The sequence below is a fragment of the Mandrillus leucophaeus genome, unplaced genomic scaffold, assembly GCF_000951045.1.
Source record: "Mandrillus leucophaeus isolate KB7577 unplaced genomic scaffold, Mleu.le_1.0 Scaffold1054, whole genome shotgun sequence".
NCBI classification, from domain to species: Eukaryota; Metazoa; Chordata; class Mammalia; order Primates; family Cercopithecidae; genus Mandrillus; species Mandrillus leucophaeus.
In genome coordinates this window covers 219,148-244,303 of record NW_012098699.1, presented here as the reverse complement: position 1 = coordinate 244,303, position 25,156 = coordinate 219,148, and the positions used below count along the sequence as shown (strand labels likewise).

Genomic DNA, 25,156 nt, shown 5'->3' with positions numbered 1-25,156 from the left:
CACACCTGTAATCTCAGCACTTTGGGAGGCCGAGGCGGGCAGATCACGAGGTCAGGAGTTTGAGACCAGCCTGACCAATATGGTGAAACCCCGTCTCTACTAAACATACACATACACACACACAAATTAGCTGAGCATGGTGGCTCATGCCTGTAGTCCCAGCTACTCGGGAAGCTAAGGCAGAAGAATCCCTTGAACCCGGGAGGTGCAGGTTGCAGTGAGCCAAGATTGTGCCACTGCACTCCAGCCTGGGTGACAGAGCGAGACTCCATATCAAAAAACAGCAACAACAACAACAACAACAAAAACAAAAAACATTGTTTTAGCTTTTACCCCTGCTACTTCTCCCATTCTGATTTCTGAGCTTTCTGTTTTATTCATCTATATAGGAGGATGTTTCCTGCCATGAGAGTGAAAATCACTGGCCTAGATCCACATCAGCAGTACTACATAGCAATGGACATTGTGCCTGTGGACAATAAGAGATACAGGTAACAATAACTGGGATGTGGAAATGTGGGTATCACCAGCGTTCCAAGACAATTCTTCAAACTCCTTAGAGGAAATATTTTAACAATGCATACTGTACAGGGAACAAGGAATGGAGACTATGTCAATGGCCTGTGGCAGAGCACCAGGTGGAAAAAGTGTTAACTTTGACCTGGGATTCCCTGCTATGTCTCTGGATAGAATGGGACTGTATAGTGTCTCCCAAGGTAGCAAAAATCAAGTGGATCTTAAGTCTAAATTTAATTTAATTAATATTGGAAGTGATTAACATATTGAATAATTTGGTTTGTGAAATGCTAAATAAATTGGGGTGATTTATTTTGGAAAGAGGAAGGAGAGGTGGAACAATAAAGCATATTAAAATGTATATTTGATGGATTACCCCATAGATGATGGAGAGGAAGAACAGGAGAACTGGGTAAAATTTCAGCAAGAATATCTACTTAGGGAGAATTATTATTCATTGATATGGATTGTGAGTGAGATTGTTAAGTAATTTTCCCTCAAACTGATTAAAAGCCAATGTAATCTCCATGTCTCTTGGATGGCTTATACATAGTTCTTGCCAGAAAAAAAAAGTTGTGGCTTATTTGTTCTCTTGAGGTCTCACTCAAATCAGTAAATCATTACTCATTTTTGAAATATCTAAAGTCTAAGAACTTGGCCCTAAACCCATGAATAGGGAGGCAAGTGTTGATGAAAAAGGCCAGGACTAGTATGGCAAGCAGGGAGAGAGCTGGCTGAGAGAGACACGGTCTGACTTTCAGCACTTAGGAGAAAAGATGCTTCCAGCTTGTGTTAGGGGATCTTGGGAGTTGTGATTTGGACTGGGTGCCTCTATTTCTCAGGGTCCAGGTCCCATGTGGTCCTTTAGAACTGAGAAGCAGGAAGGTGCCAGATCCATGAAGATGTTTCTTCTGAACTACGAGAAAATTGGCAAAGCTGGGAAAACTGACTTCCTTTGCTACCAAACGTCTTGTTTGCAGTGACTTTGTGGGAAAATAGTGTAGAAGATGATGTTCAAAACAGGTTCATCAAAGACAATGTGAACTGCGAGTATTTGGTGGTGTTTCTGAAAAGGTTGCAGTGAGGCAAAGGCCCGTCGTAGAAATTCCTCAAAGTCCAGATTCTTAGCAAGGAAATGGTTAACCAGTGAGAGACTTGGAAGGGCTCTGCACATGGCTGCATTTTATAGGACAATATGGAAGATGTTTTTAATAAGGAACAAAATCCTGAACAAATGGCCAAGGGATTATATGGTTTGCATTTGAAAGGTGAAAGGTTGCAGTAAAATGCCTTTTCTATAGCTAGACATGTGAGTTCAGGATGCCTGTGTGCACACAGGGGTGCATGGCATGGAGAGAGGGAAGAAAGGAAGAGGGCTGTGAGAATGTTTTCCTTGTGAGGGCTGTAGATTTGATCATTAACCACAACACTTCTCTGCCCTCCCCACTCCATCTTTTTGTCCATTTCTATCTCTATTTCGTTTCCCTGCTTATCTGCCCTTCTCTTTTCCTCCTTTGATTCTCTGTTTCTTTCCCATTACTTCTCCATTCCTGTAATCTCTTTGTTTTTCTCTCCTTTCCCCTGTCTCAACTTGTTTCCTGGACCTCTGTCCCTTCTCTGCCTCTGTCTCTGAATTTTCCTCTCTTTCTCTTTATCTCAGATATGTGTATCATAGCTCCAAGTGGATGGTGGCTGGCAATGCTGATTCCCCTGTGCCCCCAAGAGTTTATATACACCCCGATTCTCTGGCTTCTGGAGACACCTGGATGAGACAGGTGGTCAGTTTTGACAAACTCAAGCTCACCAACAATGAATTGGATGATCAAGGACATGTGAGTCAAAGAATCCTGTCTCCCCTTTCTTTCTCTCTTCCCCTGTTTGTTTTAGAGCTGGCTAGCCCCTGTCTTTTTCAAATAGGTAAAATAAGGAATCTCTGTGCCACTTTAAGTCATTTTAAGTAAGTAAGCATAAAAGTGTTTTTTTTTTCCAGTTAAATTCCATTTATTACAAATCTAACATTTAGCAAACATCTGTTATACATCAAGTTGTGTTTACCAGACAAAGTCCTTGTGCTCCAGAGGCTTACAGTCTAGTAGAGGAGGCAAAACAGAAAAACAAGACAAATTAACCAGTGGTAAAAGAAATCACAACATTCAGTAGAATAACCCAAAGGCCATAAAACAAGAGAAACAAGTGAATGACAGTTTCAACTAATTTGTCAAGAATTTTTTTTTTATAGGGAAGACTAAATCTTAAGGTTTTCCAGGTATAACTGGAGCATGTGATGCTATTAATATATCTTTGGCAGTGAAACACATATTGAATTTTCACTGAATGGCAGGACCCATACTGGGTGCTATGGGAAGATTGAATAAGTTAAAACCATTGCTTCCATCTTCAAGGAAATAACAATTTTCTGAAAGAGTGAAAACCCATATCTACCATTCACTCTCACATAACAAAATAATGTTCACATATTCAATAATGAATGCAAATAATAGAATGTAGAAATTTAAAGACAGCATGAATACCTGCTGAAAATTTGAAGCTGGAGGGAATAACTAGTCACATGGCAGAGGTTCTGTGACCTTTTAGTGATATGTTGTCCATTGATACTAGAGAAGTCATTCGACATTATCCAATTGAAGCAAACATATTACTTTTACCATCCATGATAAGGATGTCCTGCTATTTGGTTCCATGTAATGCTAATTAATCGCTTAGTTCTTCCTGGCAAGTATACTGATTTCTAGTTTTCTGTACATCTCACCTCCAATCTGTCCTTTTCCTAGTGCTTCTACTTAGTGATGTATTTTGCATGAGAGCACAATGTGGGTTCCTTAAAGCCAAGCCTGGTACAAGTCCCCTTTTTATTTCAGATCATTCTGCACTCTATGCACAAATACCAGCCTCGAGTTCATGTGATTCGCAAAGACTTCAGCAGCGACCTTTCACCCACTAAGCCTGTTCCTGTTGGGGATGGAGTGAAAACGTTCAACTTTCCTGAGACTGTGTTCACCACAGTTACGGCCTATCAGAACCAGCAGGTAAGAGGTGGCCCTTGAGAGTCTTCTGCTACATCTCTTTTTAAGGCAAGAAATGCTTAGTCCTGCATGGCACTGAAGAGTTAGTATGAGAGAAAAGAGTTTTTCAGTACATACAAGGCATTGGTGATAACAATATGGTAGTGCCTAGTAACAGCTTACACCATCTAGGTTTAGATCAGAGACAAGATCTTGACTGAGAAGACCAAACCTATTAAATTATTTTTATGTCTCTCTGTACTTGCACCTGTGTTCATGATCTCTACTACATCCTGGCAAATGATCCTCATCGTTTGGAATTCCTTTGCAAGTACTGAGGTTTGAGTCATGCCTTCTCTCTTATACACAATTTTCTGTGTATCCTTCCACCAGGCTACATCAAAGTCATCAAGCTATTGTGGGTCTATTTAAGACTCACCACTTCCACTTACACTTTCAGATTAAATTTACTTCTGTGTGACCACCAGCCACATCGTAACATCTGTAAGTTTATGTCTGTAATACATTCATTCATTCCATAAATATTTCTTGAGAACATACTATGTTCCAAGTTTAACAGAGAAATAGAGCTGATTAAGATGTATTTTTTGTTCGAGAAAAGAAGAATTTTTGTTGAATGAAAGACGTGTAAATACATAATGATCGGAAAATGAATTAACTCAATAACAGAGATGTAGGCAGAATGTTTCTTGGTTTGTGGAATAAGGTAAGTTTTCCTGGAAGAGTTGACACTTTTCTGATGTACACACACACACACACACACACACACACACACACACACACACAAGCCAGAAAAATGCAGGAGAAATATGTGTAGGAGGGGGGAAGGAGAAGTCAAGTCTGGAATTACTGTGGGTATTCTAAACATGTTTTTTGTTTTTGTTTTTGTTTTTATATATTTTTTTGGAGGAAGGTGGCTAGGTGGACTTACAAGTGGTCTCACTCTACACAACTCCCTAAAAGTTGCATAAGAATGCCATTTTTATTAATTGGATGATATTTAATTATTTGTCAAAATATGTAATTACAAAGACTCTGCAGTGAACCTTTCCAAAACAAAGAAATTTTTTGTTTATCTTGCTTGAAACTGTGCTTACTTTTATTTGGGGCCTATGGAAGCAAAGTGAATGTGCACTGTTATACTCAATACCTTTTGTGTTGGATACTCTGCTTCATGCTCTAACAGTGAAAGCAATATATAGAAAAGCATTCATTTACTAATTCTTTATCAAGTGATTATTATGTGCCAGGCAGCTGAAGGTGAATTATGTAAGTATTGACTCAGATAAAAAGGGTATTTCTATCTTTCATGGTCCTTCTGCATAAGATTCCTTAGGTATTATTTACTTTCAGAGGAATTTGACATACAACAACCTTTAGTCCACTAAATGTTAAGTACTATACAGTGTTAGACTTCTCAGCAGCTGTAAAGTGTTTCCAACTTCAGATTTTCCTAGTGAATGCTACATTTCATCAAAAATAGAAGAAGAGCTTTAGTTTGGTTTGGGTGCTATTTAAGAAACTATTAAACTGTCTCAAATTCCTTAGATAGTAAAAATGCAGAAGCCATGGAGAATCCATACAGAAAACTGTAATAATTAAGATTTTTCAAGCTCTGATACAAGATATAGCATCAATATAGACATGGACTTTGGAGCAACCGGAACTTTGGGATTAGTTCTGGCTCAGAAGAAGGGGAGTAAGATTCTGAGTTCTCTGGATAACTGATTAGACTTTTCTAAGAGTACTCCAGCCACCATTTAAAATAGTTAGTTTCTGATGAAGGCAGTGATGTGACAATAAATATTTCAACATCAGCATTTACTTTGTAGAACACTGAAGAACAAACATTCTACTGCCTTATTGAGATCAGTTATAGAGACCAGGAGAGCCAGTATTGTAACCCAAGTTGAAACTAGAAAGCTACAACTCACTTTGACAATGAAAGAGGACCAAGCATGGATTTCTGACAGCCTCTTCACATCCTTTACCTTCTTTCACAGATAGTGTTCTAGTACATGAGTACATTTTATCATAGAAATATTTTGTTCACATCTGGGCTGAAGTGGGAGCAGGACACCATGGTTAAGATCATGAAATTTGGCAGCAGATAAACTAGGTTTGATTTCTGATCCTTTCATTGACACTGTGTGGCATTAATTCCTTTCAACTTGCGTTTCCGGTCTTGAAAATGCGCCTGCCTCTTAGAGCTATGAGGACTACATAAGGGAACGTGTGTAAATTCACAGATACAAACCTGACATCTAATTAATAGTAGTCAACCTACGTTGCTCTGTGGCTAGGTCTGAACAGGCATGAAAAGTGGGGCATAGAAGCAATTTTAAAGAATAAATTGCTTATTAAGGAAAAAGTGCATTGTTGGAAATTGGAGGAGCTGCAATGGCTCTCAAAGGAATTATAATCCATAGGTAACTACTTTGATCTCTCTGTCGTCATGTCATATTGTTGAATTCATGATGTGCTGACATTCAAAATAGATGAGTCATACTCAATTCTGCCCATTTGGGATCAAGATGACAGCTTTTGCCTGTTTAACAAGCCTCTAATCCCTGGATAAATCAACAAGCATGCTTATTTAACATTCCCTTTGGCTGTGCAGATATGATTTAATATAATACAGTAACTTCTAGTAATACAAAATAACCTTGAGTCTTTCCCCCAGGGATCCTGAAGTTTGCATCCTGTAGGTCAGAGCTGTTACCTAACTATACTTTTCAGACGTATTCTGAAGATGCCAGGTAGCATAAATTGTTCTCTTTTGTGAGCTATTTTCACCTATTACTGTGTTTTTATTCTTCATAACCTTCTGGAATGAGAACAATCAATACGGCAAAATTATTTACTTCATCTATTTCTTTTTAAGGAAATGGTTAGTAGGCCTGTGAAACAGTAAAGAGAAAAAAACTTAGTGGTAGGTCCTTAGTGTTCTCAGGAACTTGTTTGGGGAAACACTGAAGAAAAGACAATAGAGCGAATGTAATGGAAATGGAACATTACCCTGACTTTCTAATGAAAAGCAGTGTCCTGCTTCACAGACAGCAATGAACTAGACATTCGGAGACCTGGGTTTTAGTCTTAAATTTTCTACTAGCTACACACGTTGCTCTGAGCAAGTTGTGTTTTTTTTACAATCATCACACTTCAGTTTCTTCTCTTAGAAAATGAGGAATTGGCCTGTGCTTTACAAGGTCCCTGCTAGCTCAGGAATTCTAATTTATCCCTCTTTTTTTCTGCATGATTTTTAATGAGGATTGGGAGCAATTGTTCTCAAACCAATACAATCAACACGATTTTCAGCTACTGAAAATTATTACAATGTTCATGTCTGAAAATTGTTTTTATTCACCAGATAATCTATACCAATACATTTTTAATAAGTCTACACTTGAAAGGTATGAACATGGTGTTTTGTAAATAAGATATTCCCCAATATACTGTTTATTTGTGACTGTTTTCAGTTCTCTTGCTGTTTTTATTTTTTGTTTGTTTGTTTTTTGGGATAGGGTCTCGCTCTGTCAACCCAGGCTGGAGTGCAGTGGTGTGAACATGGCTCACTGCAGCCCTGGCCTCCTGGGATCAAGCCGTCCTCCTGCATCAGCTTTCTGTGTAGCTGGGACCACAGGCGGGTATCACCATGCACATCTAATTATTTTGATTTTTTTTTTTAGAGATGGGATCTCATTTTGTTGCCCAGGCTAGTCTTGAACTCCTGGGCTCAAGCGATTCTCCCACCTCGGCCTCCCAAAATGTTGGGATTACGAGTGTGAGCCTTCCGTTGTTAAACACCGTGTTCCTGCTAACTTCCATCTTGTCACCCAGGTTGAACACCTGGCTGTCACAACATCCAGTCTGCCACTAATGTATTTTGCTTCTACTGATAGAATATTTTCTTCTTTCTAATCTAATTGATTTTGCCCTTGTTCTGTTCCTGCCTTGCCCCAGACCTTGGGTTCTTATGATAGCTTCCAGTTAGGTCACCTGGACTGCAAGCTTAATGTCTCACAAGACATCCTATACATCATTGTAAAGCACAGCGATAATTGCACCATTTCTATGCCAAAAATTGTCAATGACTCCTCAGTGCCTAGGGAGTCAAGTCCTGGACCCCGAGTCTTTCCAATAGTGTCCTCTGTAGCTAAAAACCAACTACATTTCTAGGCTCAATTTCTGTTATTCCTCCTCACACATCTACAAGAGAGTTGCAATCTGGTCAGATTTTTACTGTTGCCTGAACTTTGTTGCATCCTTGCCTTTGTATGTCCCTTTTTCTTTTCTGGGAATGCCCTTCACTTTCATTTTTGTCTGTCTTGATTCCTTCTACTCTTCAAAAATTCAGTGAAAATACCATCCCCTACCACTTCCTTCCTTTTTTCCAGCTGCAAATGAGCTCTCCCCAGTTAGAACTGTTAGGGGGCTGCACTCTCTTATGACCTCATCACATTGTAACTTTGACGTGCATCCCCACTCTTCCTCTTGATATTTTGAGCTTTTTAAGAACAAAAGTTGTACCTTTTACAAATAAAGAGTATGATGTAGCAAACCTGAAGTTGGGAGTTAGGAGACTTGAGTTCTAGACCCAACTCTGCAGTTGACAGACGGTACTACTTTTGACAAATCACTCTACCTTAGTATTCTCATTTACAAATTGATGATTTAGTCTGAATCAGTACTAGTCTATGGAGAAGGTTTTATGGTCCACTGAAAAATGAGAAAAATATACAAATATAGAGACTTTTATGAATGTAGACTCTCAATTTAATAGACTATTTTATTTTGTCTTTCCTACTTTTTAGATATAAAAATGTCACTATTTTATGAAATTATGAGACAGGAGAGAGTAGATAGGTGTTAACTGTCTCCATTTGGTAGAATGAAAAATTGGGATGTAATGTTGATTCCTCAAATGATGGGAGGGGGATTAGAATTGGCCTAAAAAATTCTGAAGCACATCTCCATAATTCTAAGATATTTGTGTCTGACCTATATTGCATAGCACTGAATATATGTGGTTGGCAAATGACTGAAAGGAAACTGAATGAATGATTAGCTGACACAACTGTACCACTGGTTCCTTTATATATCTGGGGTTCTTTTTCTTTGGATGTAAGTAGTAGTGAAGAGAGCTTTTCTATTTTCATGGAATATGTTATGCTTTTCTTTCCCCATTTTCCATTCCTTCCTTCCATCCTTGCTTACTGACCGATAGACTCTTAGGGCTGCTAGCATACTGAAGTTATTATTACTATTATTTGCTCTCTATGTGCCAATTTGGCAGACCTGTGGCAGAGAGAAAGGTGCAGCATGCCCAGAATCTCTTCATGGGGAATAAAGTGGTAGATGTGGGAATAAAGGTGACTCAACACTTCATGCTTTTTCGTAGAAGAATCTGACGCCAACACATCCTCACAGAATTAGCAAGAAATTTCCATTGCAAAGCCTTTGTCTTCTCTAAGGGAAAAAGAATGCTGAACGTTGATTTTTGTTTTCAAACAGGAAACTAGATTTCAAAAAGACATGGCCTTGTTCTCCCCAGGTAACACAGTCTTATTTCTTGATGAGAATTGGCTACATGAACCAGATAGGAAGTCGGAAACCGCATCCAGGTTTGTGCGAGCAAATCCAATAGGATTTCTGAGCCCCTCATTATGGTCTAAACTAGAGAGCCGTTTTGCTGGCTCAAATCAGTGTGGAATTTTTTTCATATGGGCTAAGGTTTTTTGTTTTGTTTTGTTTTCCCCCCTATGGAAAACCTTTCAAGCAATATAGTATGAAATAAAAATAATGTAGAGTGTTAATAAGAGAAGGCCCTTTCAGCCTTGGTACTGTAAAACCATACTCAGGATATTCAAGTTTCATTTCCTTTTCAGGTTGTGCTATTTATGTCTGCCTGGTGCACTGTGAAGTATACCTCATTTATTAACTGCCTCCATGTTACTAGGCAAGAAGTCTGTGACAGTGATTAACATTAATGGTGGCAAGTCAGCAACCACCCCCTTATGTGCCTCAGTGTTCTATAATTCAAACTATACAAATTAGTATAAGGTTATGGAAATAAAATCTGTAAAGTAAAATGCTTTTACAACCTCTGTATTTTCCTTGTCTTCTCATTATCATTGGGCAAAGTTTGGACATGTAGATTAGTAGACTTGTTTTAGTCACACAGGAGGTAGTACTAATAGACCTTGTTCTCTTAGTATAGGATTTTTGTCTCTAATGCCTCTAGTGAAAGCAAATAGAATCAAGAGCATTGTTTGGTCTACATTCTCTAAAACTTATCATGGTTTTGGGATTCTTGATCCCTAGGTCTCAAATCATCATTTACTCATTCACTCGCTCATTGAATAAATATTCATTGAGCATGTCACACTAGATTCTGCTTAATTAAATGGTATACAAAATAGACATGGTTCCTACCTGTGGTCCAGAGGGAGTTACATTTAATAAACATACAAATACAAAAATGCATGTGTAATTACCAATTGGGCTAAGAGCAAAGATGGAATTTAAAAGGGTGCAGTTAAGAAGAGTAGCAGAATTATCCTATTTTGGAGAGATGATCAGAGATCTCTCTCAGGAGATAACATTTTGACTGAGACTTAGGACGAGGAGTCAGGTATGTGCAAAGTAGAGAAATGCGCATTTCAAATCTGGTTGTAGTGCAAATGTGAGTAGTCTGAACACAGAAAGGGCTTGGCACAGTCCAGCACTGGGAGCATCTCAGTCTGGCTGAGTTGCTCAGTCTGCCCTGAGCCTGTGGATCAAGGCAAGGGAGTGTGAATGGGTTGGAGAGGCAGGCCAGAGTAAGGGCCTGCTGGCTCTGCAAGGCTGGGCAAGGAATTTGAATTAAATTCTGAGTGGCAGTGGCCACTAAACAGAATGACATGGTCCAGTTACATGTTAACAAAGACCAATTGGGGTGCTGGGTAGGGAAGAGGTTGTACAGGGACGAGAATGGAAGAAAGAAGTTCAGTTCTAATGCCACATAGAATAGTTCAGTCAAGAGATGATGACATGGGCTAAAGTTTCTGGAATATGTGTCATTCTTTCCCACTTTGATATTCATGCTTCCATAGGGCCTTTCTTTAAAAAAAATTTAAATTAAATTTGATTTTAAGTTCCAGGATACATATGCAGGATGTGCAGGTTCGTTTCATAGCTAAACGTATGCCATGGTAGTTTGCTGCACCTATCAACCCATCACCTAGGTAGTAAGCACCACATGTATTAGCTATTTATCCTGATGCTCTTCCTCTTCCACTCCCTGACAGGCCTCAGTGTGTATTGTTCCCTTCCCTGTGTCTATGTGTTCTCATCATTCAGCTCCCACTTATAAGAGAGAACATGTGGTGTTTGGTTTTCTGTTCCTGTGTTCATTTGCTTAGGATATTGACTTCCAGCTCCATCCATGTTCCTTCCAAGGACATGATCTCATTCCTCTTTATGGCTATGTAGTATTCCAGGATGTATATGTATTACATTTTCTTTATCCGGTCTATTATTGATGGACATTTTGATTGATTCCACGTCTTTGTTATTGTGAATAGTGCTACAGTGAACATACACATGCATATATCTTTATAATAGAATGATTTCTATTTATTTGGGTATATACCCGGTAATGAGATTGCTGGGTTAAATGCTATTTCTGGTTCTAGGTATTTGAGGAATTGCCACACTGTCTTCCACAATGATTGAACTAATTTGTATTTCCACTGACAGTGAAAAGTGTTCCTGTTTCTCCACAGTCTTGCCAGCATCTGTTGTTTCTTGATTTTTATTTATTTTTATTGTTTATTTCTTTATTCTTTTTTTTTTGGAGACAGAGTCTCATGCTGTCATCCAGGCTGCAGTGCAGTGGTGCAATCTCAGCTCACTATAGCCCCTACCTCCTGGGTTCAAGCAATTCTCCCGCCCCAGCCTCCCAAGTAGCTGGGACTACAGCTGCACGCCACCATGCCTAGCTAATTTTTTGTATTTTAAAGTAGAGATGGGGTTTCAGTATGTTTCCCAGGCTAGTCTCAAACTCCTGAGCTCAGGCAATCCACCTGCCTCAGCCTCCCAAAGTACAAGGATTACAGGCGTGAGCCACCATGCTTGGCCTCTTGACTTTTTAATAATCACCATTTCTGACTGGCGTGAGATGGCATCTCATTGTGTTGACTTGCATTTCTCTAATGATCAGTGATGCTGAATTTTTTTTCATGTGTTTGTTGACCACATACATGTCTTCTTTTGAGAAGTGTCTGATCATATCCTGTGTTACAGAGTGCCTTTCTTAAGAAATGCTTCCTTTGTTCCTTTTTCTTCTCTTGTGTTTTCATTAAAATCCTACACATCTTTCAAGGCCTGGCTCACATGCTGTCTCTAACATGAAACCCCAGAGCCCTTCAACATGGAGTAATTCCTACTTCGTCTAAGCTCTCAGGCTACTTTGCCTTTATTGTGAACTTTATGACCTTCTTTTTTATATTGTAATTGTTAGTGCACGTCTGCTTCTTTCTTCTAGATTATAAGCTCCTTGAGGAAGAATGGATGACACATAGCTATACACTGGCTGTACACCACTCTGTCACCTGTGTTGCTTGTCACACTGCTTTGCACACAGAAGGCACTTGGTGATAAATGATAAGTGGCACAACCATGCTCTTCATAAAGCTCTCTAATTCTCACATTAAAAGCTTTAAAACAAGTGCACAGATACTGTTTTTTCTAACATTTGAGGCATTTGCTATTAAATTTCCATGCATACCCATTGACCTGGGATCCAATGAGCTGTGGGAAATATGTTTTCAACCATTTCTCCCAGGCCCATGAAGTTGAGTGCTGTTATATTTACAGGGGTCTGTGGAGACCCCCAAAACATGGCATCACAGTCATGTGTCAGAAATCCCTATCATAAATGAGTTGGACAGGATAAACCAACTTGAAAGAGAAAATAAAATATTATAACCCAAACTTGAAAAGAAAATATGGTGCATGGTTTATTGCTGTGGATTATGGAGGAAGAAAGAACTGATTTTAAGTCAACACAGAAAAGCAGTGACACTCTTTAAACTCAATACAGTATTCATATGGCAGACACTCAACTTTAGAAAGTCAAACCTTTAGGGTCCTGCTCTGGTCTATAAAATACATGCAAAATTGCTTTGCTACATTATTAGTGCTGCATAATTAGTGTGCAATTTTAAAGGCAAGGAATATTTAGGGAGAAAAATAACTTTGAAGCCTTGAAGACTCTTTCAAGTCAGAGTCTGTTCGTCAGAATCTCACATTGCTTTAAAAGACCTTTAAAGACTGCGGTCTTGGGAAATTCCACTCGGATAAAATGAGGTGAAAGAGAACTAGGAAAGATTTGCAATGTAGGAAACAACTTGAGCTGTCTTAGTGATGAGTTCTGCAATTATCAAAAATATGAAAATGATCTTAAATAATGAGATTCCCTTATTTCTAGAATCACCTTGCACTGAGAGTGCCTTCCTCCTTTCCTGAGCTCCCTAGCACCTATCCCTAAGTCTCCATTGCTCGAATGTAGTGAGTCATTAACAATTGGTGCAGACACAAAGGTACCAAGACTGAAAGTGGAAACACTAGAGTGCATATGGAATATGTTGTTCAGGCTTGTTCTAGTCTACAGGCATGAGGGCAATGTATACAACCATGGCAGGGGTTGCCAGAACTAAGATAGGATGCAATGGATGGGGACTTATGCGTTAAGTGGAGGTTGAACCACATGTCCCCTGAGGACCAAGCTGGTGACACAATTGGATGTGCTAGGTTGGTCAGCCTTATGAAACTGGCTCTTTATTTCTGATTTGCTTGTGATTCTTGGAGACTGGATGACATGTACTGCATCCTGCCCCGTTCAGTCTCACATTGTGGATTTTCCTTTGGCTAAGACCCGGAAAAAATCTGCTTTTTCTGTCCTTTACATGAACATTTCAGGTCATTAAATGAATAATTTCTAGTGGTAGGAAAGGCATGCCTTCAGTGAAATGGCAAATGCAGTCAAGTTTTGGGGTCTTTCAGGCTGAGGCAGATTGTCTGGTGGTCTGATTGCACCTAACTGAATTGACTGAGTCCATTATTAATTATTAACTCACTTGCACATAATTTGTTTACTAATTCATTCAACAAGCATTTTTTAAGTGCCTCCTGTGTGTCATGTACTATGGATATGACCATTGACCAGTTTTCCATTTCAATATCTGTCTAGGCAAGTGATTTATCACCACTCTGGGGCAAGGAAGGTGAGTAGAAGAGAGTTTATAGAGTTACATACTGGGCAAACTTTAGTTTTTATAGAGAAGTGAGTCAGGTGGGTCAGACATCTGTGTGCCAGGCCAAGTTCTATATCCAGCTTCAAATGAAATCTCAAGCTGAAAGGAAATTAAGTAAAAGCAACAGCTGTTATTAAAAAAGTGATTTTTGTAATTTTCTAGGAGTACTAAAAAAGAAATCAGTTAATATAAAAGCAATTCATACTTATTTGTTTGTTTCTAGATTACCAGATTAAAAATTGACCGAAACCCTTTTGCTAAAGGATTCAGAGATTCTGGGAGAAACAGGTAAGAATCACCGGGGAAGAGGCACTTCTTTTCTATGTGACATTACTTCCTTCACATCCTGCTGATGGCTGATGGTTCCTGCCTTTTAGAAAACACCTCTGTGCTCCGCCACTGTGTACACTTCAGCAAAGAGAAATGGATAGCTAACATAAGAATCAAAATCTTTGTTGCATAGCCTAAATCACCACATCAGATCCCTCATGCTGTTTTCTTCCCTGTATCATATTTAGTAACTGAGTCACTTAAAAGAAGTTTTATGGTAGTTTATTATCATTAAAATATTGCCATTTTTTCTCTGATATGTATTTGTAGGTGGCTTCAGCACCTGCAGTGATATCTCATCTATTTCGCATTACCAGGAAACAAGGAGTTGTAGACAAATAACATTTTTTTCAGAAAATTACTCCCTTAAGAGCTAAAACAGTGTGAAAAAAAATGTAACTGCTTTTCTCCTGGGAAATAGTTCCAAAATATATCAGATGCTTCCTGCTTTAGAAAAGATAGTTTATAGAACCCCCCTTTCTTGATGACTTAGTCTCAGTCATTATAACTAGGTTATTATATAGTGAATCTCTTAAGAATTGCTGAAGTTTATAGGACTATTTGCTCCTGCTATAAATGTCCTTACAGACTGTGTCATTTCTCTGGATGATGCTTCTTTCTGTTCTCTAAATTCTTTCTCACTCCTCCTATGTAAAATTAAAAGCTGTTACCTATGGAAAGTTAAGAGAGAATCAAAATGGGTAGGGAAACCAGCTGTATCTAAGATTATTCAATCAGAAAATTTCATCTTATATATACAATATTGAATTCACAAGTGTGACACATCTGTCTCATAAAGTGCGTAGACTTTGCAATGACTGTTTATTTTAATAGATTTTTTCCCATAATTTGAGGGCATTTATTTACATTCAAATGACAGATTACCAGGAGTTATCTTCAGTATTCTCTCTGTAAGAGTTTTCAAATCAACCAAAAACGTTTATTTAAAAACATTTTGTGAAATGTGCAGTGCATTATATTAGAATCCAGATTTATGCTAAAAACCTGTTATGGCAATCATTTTCTTTACAAAATGATTTATGAATCACTTCTCTACTACACGTATGTATGTTTAAAATATATTTAGATTTGAATAAAATTGTATTTACCTCAGAATTTTAAAAAATTATATGTACTGAGAAAAGTAAAAATCACTTAAACTTCCAGCTTGTGGATGACAAAATTGAGCAATATATTTTTGGTCAAGCAACTACCAGTTAGTGGCAGAGCACAGTAGAACTCAAGCATGTGGACTACATGCCAAATGCTTTTTCCTTTCGATCATTTGTTGTTTATAACAAGACAGAGGCCCTCATTTTCAAAATTTAGCCAGTGAGGAATGAATACCTATTACTTTCATTTCAGATGGCCCGTCCTCTTCCATCCCATTAGCTTATTTTACATGTCCAGGTCAGCAGAATGTGCTTGCAAGCCATTTCCTGTTGCCTTTTTTCCAAGGTGTTCTGCACTGTGGGCTAACTGAAGACCTTGTTAGTGATAAGGAGATCAGAAATAGAAACTGGCCTTTTGTAGAACAGCCCCTAGACCTATCTTGGTGGTGATTCTTTGGGGCAGGACTTTCATGACAGGCTATTTCTGGAGGCAGGCCATGGTATGCAAGGGCTTTTAAGACCTTTAGCTTGGAGTACATGGATAGATTTTTCAGGGGTTTCAGATATTGTAGGTAAAGTTGTGTTTGGATGAATAGATGTACATTTTTCCTGGAGAGAGGTCTATACCTTTCTTCAGATTTTCAAAAAAGTCTTAAAGTTAAGAATTTCTGCTCTAGATACAACTTTCTCTCTCTCTTAAGGGTTCCAGCCTACTGGTGTTAGTTATTAAACTACTTCTTTCTTTTTCCTTCCTTCTGTAGCTCCAATAGCATTTAGTATTTGCTTATTTTATTCTTGGCACTTGAAATATTTTATTTTCTTTGCTTTTTTCCTCCCATTTGAGTCCGTGTTTTTCAGAGTTTTTGTTCATTTTTCTAAAGTTGAATTTGATTTCTAAATAAGTACTTTCCTATGAGCAGTCACCCATTCCTTGGAAATTGCCATCTGAATGTACTTTGACCATTTGTTGTCTGCACTGCAAAGGCATCGAGAAATATGTAGGTCAATTGTTGATAAATGCGAAGAAGAAAAATAAATCAGATTAAGAGGTAGAGTGAGAGGTGGAGACATTTTTACAGGGTGAATAGGGATGGTGTCTCTGATAAGATGCCATGAATGTTGCAAAAGAAACTGCCAGCTATGTACTCTGGGGCAGTGGAAACAGCGAGTGCAAAGACAGATGTGTGCCAGGCATGTCTATGATACATCAAGGAGGCCCTGTGACTACAAAGCATGACCCCTGCACAGGAACATGACTGAGCATCATGAGAATGAAGGTGCTGAGGCATGATTTATAACAGAAAAGTAGGCTAGATAAGCGAGTGTTGACCAGCATTAGATCTATGTTGTAGGAAATAGAGCCACTCTTTAACTTTGAGAATTAGACTGTTGTATCTTGAAGAATTTGCTGTTGGCTAGGAATTGTGATGACATCTCAGTTCAAGTACTGAGGCCCTCATTCCTCTACTGGCCTGAAGGCTGGTGACTGTCTTACTATTCAGGGTGGACAGTTATGTGTGTGTCCTTCCTAATGAGCTCTATTCTCTCTAAGGGCTCCAGGAAAGCAGAACTATGGATCCTCATTAGCTCATTTCCCTGCATTATTTATTTATTCTTTTCTGATAGCATGGGAATTCTTCATTATGTTCCATCAAAATCTGAGGGCTACTTTAAGTACTATCAGAAATCTTATCAGTTAACTTACTGTGTTCCAGACCTTTAATTATGTTTTCTCTAATCTTGAAAACAACTCATATTTTACAAATGAAGCAATTGAGGCTCAGAGAGGTTGGGCAGTTTTCCTACTGTCACATAGTAAAGCTGGAGCAGGTATTAAAGCCGACTCTGCCTGACTTCAAAGCCTGAATGCTTTGTGCTTTATCATGCTAACAGTTTACACTTGGCTTATCTTCAACAGATATTGAGAACAGAATCCCAACTCTAAAAGGCAGAATCTTACCTCTTAATCTGTGTAAAAACACTATTCAAGTCACCTAGAACATTTGCTTTTCCAAGTAACACAAACTGTATATTCTTAGTTTGTCTTCGTAGTCTACTCCCCGTGACTTCATTATCAACTTTCTATTCCCGTGTAAGTAAGTGTTTTCCTAGTAGACAATGGGAAGCCAGCCTGACTTTCCCTAGCAGATGAAACTATCACATTGAAGTCATGTGTCTCATGATGGGGCAAGGATGAATTACTAAAGATAGAAGCCATTTTTGTCCTTTAGCATTCTGGAAAACTGGATTAAAATAAATTGTTAAGGCAAGTAAGGGGGTCCTTGTATTTTTCTCTTTAAATATCTCAAAATTACCTGATAATCACACTTTAATTCTCACTGACAACCCACAGGATCTGATGAGGGCAACAATTATTAATGCCACTTTGCAGGTGGGAAATATTGGTAGATGAGGATATAGAGAATTATTTGCAAATCTTCTGGGAACTTGTGGTTCTGCGCCAGAATCAGGACCCAGTTCACCACCTTCCATCCAGCACCTCATCTATTGCCCTTCCGTGGTAAAAAAAAAAAAAATTCTAATTTTTAAATTTTAAATCTAAGATCTCCCCCATGCATTTTAGACATCAAGTGACTCATGCAGAGGAGCACGGTTGATGAGTTGCATATAAATGTACCCAAAACATACGGATTGTATTTCCTATAAAAACACATGGGCTTAAAAATTAGGGGGGAAAGTGCTTGTCCAATGTTTTTTGGTTTTGCAGAACACAAAACATTTGTGGAAGACTTTGGAGTTACAGAGTTTGCCAAACCTCAAACCAAAACATGTTCAGGTTTGTCAATCTCAATACATCCTAGTACAATCCAGAGGCTCAAGAAAGAGGAATGAGAAGAAAGATGGGGAGGACGCAGCCACCCACAACACTCTCCTCAAATGCCTGTGAGAGTCTCTCTCAGCCCATAAGCCTCTCACACTCAGAACCATCCGAGTGTGGCCCCTTGGCTGACAGCTATGTCCTCTGAAGTATAGAAAAGAGTGCTTGAGGGACCTGTGGATGAGCATACTAGCTTCCCATTTTTCATATGTTGATGTAAAGAGACATCCGGCTGGGTGAGGTGGCTCATATCTGTAATCCCAGCACTTTGGGAGGCCGAGGCGGGTGGATCACCTGAGGTCAGGAGTTTGAGACCAGCCTGGCCAACCTGGTGAAACCTCGTCTCCAGTAAAAATACAAAAATTATACGGGCATGATGGCGTGTGCCTGTGATCCCAGCTACTAGGAGTGCTGAGACAGGAGGATCACTTGAACCTGAGAGGTGGAGGTTACAGTGAGCCGAGATCATGCCACTGCACTTCAGCCTGGGCAACAGAGCGAGACTCTATCTCAAAGAAGAAAACAACAACAACAACCACAACAACAAAAACAAACCAGGGATATCCTTGGAGAAGTCCTCCTGGCTTCTAGCCCCATCACTTTCTCATTCCTCTAAATGGGAACCAGATCTGATTGGTGAGTCTGGAAGAAGGAACTTCCCAGATTCTTGCCTGCTTACCTGCAGAACATACATTCCCAGCTGTCTTTCCACTATGTGGAAAGTCTAGCAGAGGAGGCCTACATTTCTGGGGCATCGGCTTATTTCAGGGGAGTTCTAGCCAGGTCATTCAGCCTTCTCACCTATGCCACAACCCCCAAACACCTTTATCTATAGTGAAAATGGTATTCTGGTCTCCATGGCATTAGGCTCCTGTGCCTTCCACAGAATAGATTCTGAGCTTGGGTGAAATAAGAGGTGATATTCATTGGACTGTGTAAGACCCCAGTGGGAGCCCCAGTGAGTTCACGTTTCAGCCCTGTGGGCCACCGTCATTAGAGCCTGTTGTAGTTCTCCCTGCTCCTTTAGGAAGTGTCAGGTGAGAAGCATGGGAAGGGCTCCACCCTTCAGACTTGACTTATGGAACTGCTACTTTCCATTACCAAGTAATTAAGCCTCTGATGAGAAGTCTTCACTGGGAGCATGCATGCCTGTGTATATGTGTGAATATTGAGTGTGCATGTGTGTAAGTAAACCTGTATATGTGTGAGTGTGTGTCTATGTGTGTTTGTATAAGTATTGTAAGTATTCATATATGTGTGAATATGTGTGTGAATGTGTGCATGTATAAGTATACCTGTATATGACTCTGTGTGTGTGTGTGTGTGAGAGAGAGAGAGAGAGAGAGAGGAGTGGGTGTATGTGTGTGTTCACATTGTGGGGAAGAATAGCAGATGGCCATTTCTTCTGGAGTGAAATCACTGACAGATTTTGTGTCCAGGCATTGTGTCTGCAATGGGAGGGAAATTGTTTTTTTTATTTTTTTCTAAGTTGTTTCTACTTCTAGATTTCTTAGAAATTGTGTGGCCTGAATCTGGCTTTGGGTGTTTGTGTGGGAGGGGGCAGTGTTCACCTGTTATCAGGCCTATAGCTCTCAGACACAATATCCAGGGTTGCCTCTGGGAGACTTCTCCTACTGGGGGAGACAGTAACACTTGACCATTTTCAGGAAAAAATAGCTTTTCTCAGCTTGAGTTTTGTTTGTTTGTTTGTTTGTTTGTTTGTTTTGATCTTGTGCTCTGTGTTCCTGGGCTCTCCCCTCTACTACAATATAAGCTCCTGGAAGACTGGGACTGTACCTATTCCAGGTTTCTGTTCTTATATTTTTGTTTTTCATGGTGCCAGGAATACAGAATAAAATAATAATTTTTCAATTAGCTACAAAACAGTAAAAAGGTGTTGATGAGTGGCACAGAATATAAAACCCAGGAACATTAGAGAGAGAAAACCCTATCCCAACCAGGGGGAAAGCAGGTAGAGCAGCAGTGAGGAGCTAGTTTTGAATACCACATAAGGAGGGAAGAAAGAGCAAATCTCTAAATAGGCTTAGCTTTAAAATTAATGACAATTTTGATGAAAGTCAGAGACTGATTGCTGCTGTAAGACACTGATTTAGCCTAACTGCAGATTAGACACACATACCCTTGAGGCCCTCTGATCTGGCTCTGGATAGCTGGGGCATGTCTGTGTATTTCTGGCTCCCTGAAGGAGGATACCTAGCAATTTTCAGTGCCTGTGAGCTTCAGAAAAGAAGTGATTCCCAGAGACTGAGTTAAAGCAAAATGAAGTTTGGTTGAGAAAGGCCATGCAGTAGTGAACCAAGAGGTAAAATTATGTCTTTGAGGATGGCCACCCCAATGGGGAACCTGCACCAAGGAGAAGACAAAGATCCTGAAGCTGAAGAGGGGCAAGAGTCTTTGCGCTGGGTCTAATTTTCGAGAAGCACCCCTGGGAAGTGCATGTGCACGCATACCTGGAGAGTCCACCGTGCTCAGCTAGAGGGAGCATGACAACTGCCAAGACCCTGCACATGAAAGAGATAACCAAAGAAGTGGAAGGAAAGAGACTTTGCATCTTTCGTCCCAAATCTGATGTGAAAGCTTTGTCCTTGATGGGGCGGCTGCCAAGATTTTACAGAAAGCACAAGTCAGCTTGGGAAATTTTATATAATTCTCAGGGACTTCCTTCAAAGCAAACACACACATAAAAATAAGATGATTAAGATTGTGGTCTGTCTGGTTAGTGAAAGGTTCTATGAACTTGTCTTAAACGTGCTATGGAGTGAAAGACTGGGATTTCCTCTGACAGAGCCTTCATCCTGTCTGTGACCTTGGGTTTTACCCTTACTCCTAGCCTTCATTGCATCTAGTACGGCTGCAGGCAGGACTGTCCCATCTGACACAGTTTCCTCCAGATATTTCCAGCTGGCATGATACCCCAAAGCCACTGCTGTTGGTCCCACAATAGGGCCCAAGTGGAATGGCCCTTCTCTAGCCCAGGGAATTGGTACAACTTCTTAGGAGGGTATGTTTTTCTCTTTGAAATCCACCATTGGAGGCCTGAGCCAGAACACTCAAATTCTATAACTTAGAACCTATCATAAAGGAGTCAGTGGCAGGCTCTGTATCACAAGGAAGTTTTTTTTTTTTTTTTTTTTTTTTTAATGGGTAAGTAGTTTTAATGCATTGCCCCTCACTGGAGAAACAATAGGGCTTGCAGGATGAGGCACAAGAAGACATCTGAGTCTGAGCTTATATTCTTAGAGTGTTTGCAGCCAGCAGTGCTGTTTGCTGGGAATGTGGCTGGTGGCAGTCCTTCTTGGTGCCTAGTGTCCTTTTACATAACGTGTCAGAGGATGCTGATCTAAAAATGGAGCCACTCATTGCATTACGGGAATGGATATATTTGCTCACTGAAAAAGGATGTTTAACGAGGTTGATACTTAACCTGCGAGAAATAATTTCTCTCTAATGGTGGTGGAGAAAATATCTGGGAGCAAAGAACTTTCCCATTATCACCTCTTCAGCAGCTGCTGTCCCATGGCTATGTTTATAAAGAACCACTTCTCTTGGGCACAAATAGGAGTCCCCTGTTGGAGGGCCAGCCCCTCCTCACAACATCCAGTAATAGAAGGTGGAAGGTAAGGTGAGGAATCAAAGTGCCTAATATTAACAGGAGGAAAAGAAGGGACAAGGAAAAGTCAGCTAGAAATTAATCCCAGGGCCAGTTTATTTTTGCTGAAATCTGAAACAACTTGTCTTTGGGGGTGGGAGGAGAAAGGGTATACAGAGGATCTCAGTTAAAATTTGCTGATAGAGTTCTCTATTATACCAAGTAACTCAAATCTTATCTATACCTTTATCAGTTAAGTTAAACATAAAAAATACTGTATTTATAGGTCAAAAATGGCAAAATGCTAGCAATTTCATACAGTTTAACCTCATATATTTATTTTTAGCCATTCAAATAATAAGTATACAAACAATAGTAATAATTATTTCATAGAGTATCTGTGGTCCAAATTGTCCATTTTAATCTCCAAGTTGATGATGTCAATGCACCATTTCCCATTTTACTGATGGTAAGACTGAACACAATGAGGTATTAGCTTTAAGAATTTGTAAATCCAGCTAATGACAACCTACAGAGAATGATTTAACTCTCTTCTGCTAGACATAGCTTGCTCATCAACAGAAATTGTATCTTTGTCCACCTCTGGCTCCCTGTCACTCCTGAAGGCTCATATAGTGAGCTTAGAGTCAGTAAACTGACCACTTGTCTTTAATTTAACCAGCATGACATCTCAAGTGTCTATCTCACTTTCAATTTCTATATTTTCATTTGGTTTCCTTAAAGCCATTGGGTATATTTTTCCAGCCAATCTCTTTCTGCTCTTTCCTGGCAATCTTACCAGCCCCCACAAATTTTGCATACCCTTTTGTTATCCCTGGCATGGGTGCCTTCTTCCATTTAGCAGATCTAAGGAAGCAATACGTGCTGGACACTACATCAGGTTCTACCACATCTACAGTTCAAGATAGCTGGCCCTGTGCTGGATTCTGGCAGATGATCCAGCTGGACTCCTGCTTTTCATGCAGGCCATAGCTGTTTATCATATTCCTTGGCTTGTGGTCTTTTAGCCAGTACTTAACATTTTTTTCTGCCTTATTTGTTCTCCCTCCCTTGTCATGAGCCTTTTCCACCATTGTCCTCCTGGCTGTGTGAACTTGCCAGAGAAAATTGGCAATCATTTTGTTATATGTGGCTTTTGCCCAGGGATGGTGTCATCGAACAGAGGGACGTCTTTTTAATGGCCAACATATTGGAGTCTGAAATCTCTGCAAGATAATGAGGCCTACAGGGACTTGAGGGACACGTTTTTGTTTCTTTGAGAAGACAATGAAAAATGGAATTAGGTACCATATAGCTCCCTCCACATTTAATCCAGAGCCAGACGGCTGACAGAACTTTGGATTTCAGTGAAGTAAGAATATATTCTTCTATTATAGGTCACAATCTGAGCAGAATGGTTGGAATTCTTTCACTTGAGTTAGACCAATGGTCCTCAAACTTTCATTATGTTTTCTCTCTTGTTTTGATACATTTTGTCTTTAATCAGTCTGCATTTATTAAATCACAGTTAGGAGGAAGTATTATGACTATCTCCGTTTTATAGATAGGCAGACTTAGAAATGAAGAGGTTATATAACTTGGCCAAGTTTGCATTTATAGTCAGCAGGGTTGCAGTTTGAAGCCAGGTAATCTAGCCCCAGAGCCTGTGCTCTTAACCGTGATGCTAATTTGTCCCTTATGTGATTTTAGCATTGCTGAATTAAAGTTAGACAATTTCAGTCAAATGCAAAGAAACTTAATATTCTAGTTAACCAACTTTGTGTGATCATGGGTTATTACTACACTTCTTGAGTCAGTGAAAACTGTTTATGGACTGCCATTGCTACTGATTCATATGCCAAGGGAGGACAGGGTTCTCAAGTTGGGAATCACTTGGTAAGGAACAATTTTAACTCAACTCCAGGCACCTGTCCATTGGACACTTGTTCTCCCAAGCCATTGCAAGGCACGTTAATGACAGCTACTTCCTCATGTAGATGTACTTATGGTACTATTTAATGCCAAGTTTTGAATGATTGTTAGGTTTTTAGTCAATTTGCACACTTCTGCTGGGAGGTCTTTTAGAATATCCCTGGACAATAAAATTCCTGAGTAATCTGGATATTTTGATCTGAGTAATTCTATTTCAGATCCAGTGAAGGAGAAGGAAGTATGGAAGGTTTGGCCTTACCTCAACCAAGCAAGAAAATCTATGAATGTTGAGATGTGATAATTATATCTGAAGGAACAGTATATTCTAGTTATATGTCCTTTCAAATACTAGAAGGGAAAATAAAGGGGATCAGAGGCACAGCACCACCCATGGGATAAAATCTAAGCACCTAACATGGAATAAATGTTCATGATGTCTACTGCCCCTCTCCCATTCTGTACCCTAGGCTCCAGTCACCCTGAACTAAGTCCTGAAAACATACTTTCTCTTGCATACCTCCAAGTCTTTGCACATACTGTTAAGTCTACTAGAAAAACTTTTCCTGCCTCTTTTCTAGATGGAAAATGGCTGAGTACTCTTTAATAGTAAGCTTAAATAACTGACCTTTTGTGGAATCTTCCTTGAGTTTTTCAGGTGTATTAAGTGATTATTGCTCAATACTCCATGGCATCTTGGCATACGTGCCTTCAGTGTAACATTTACTGCATAGTTCAGAAACTAGTCATTTATATCTTGTTCCTTTTTTAAAAAAACAAGACAGTTGTAAAGAGTAGAGACCCTGTGTCTTTTCTGTCTTTACATTTCCTGAACTTAGCATATAACCTCTGTCTCAGTAGGCTTCCCTTAGTCTTTTTCTGTCTTCCACTGAGAGACGACCAATGACCTTATCAACCCATAGCATATGTTCCCTTTGTTACCAGTGTCACCAGCAAATAGTATGGGGAAGAATAAAAATTAAGGAAGTCAGAACTAAAGAGAAAATAAACAAAGGAAAAATTAAAAAGCAACTCCCTATCTCAAGACAAATGAAAAGCAGAAATATGTATTGGAGTGCTACCAAGTAGGGTCATGAAAGTTATTACAATTATTGTTGTACTTATCAAATATTTGTTGAACTTTGAAGGAATGATCCTGCCATCTTTTTTGAACTGAAAACGTTGGAAGGATTTTTTTTTCTGTAGTCTGACTATTTTTCCAAATAAATTGATTTCAAGGCATCATCAATTTGCAAAAGAGGTCCTTGGCTTGCTTTCTTTTCTTCCTCTTTCCCCTTCTCTTCAGCACATTCTGTTGGCTTGGCCAGTGAGCAACCTGAAAAGCCTAAAGAGAAGAGGTCTGGAAACCAGAGAGGTGATTATAGCCAAAGCACTGAACAAAGGTGGTTTTGATACGGCCTGTGTTGTCACTGGAGCTAACAGGGAGAAATGAGCAAGAGGGGGACACTGGCCAATTT

At 39.4% G+C, this 25,156-nt stretch overlaps 1 protein-coding gene across 2 annotated transcripts in view; it reads left to right on the top strand.

The window, feature by feature from the left end:
- TBX15 (T-box 15) overlaps nucleotides 1–25,156 on the top strand; it is a 107,831-nt gene that overhangs the window by 62,652 nt on the left and 20,023 nt on the right. For both annotated transcript variants that reach the window (XM_011982171.1, XM_011982161.1), the window contains exons 3-6: nucleotides 390–491; nucleotides 2,177–2,348; nucleotides 3,396–3,563; nucleotides 14,082–14,146. In XM_011982171.1, the coding sequence (XP_011837561.1) occupies nucleotides 390–491; nucleotides 2,177–2,348; nucleotides 3,396–3,563; nucleotides 14,082–14,146 (507 nt within the window). The remainder of the gene's footprint in view (nucleotides 1–389; nucleotides 492–2,176; nucleotides 2,349–3,395; nucleotides 3,564–14,081; nucleotides 14,147–25,156) is intronic.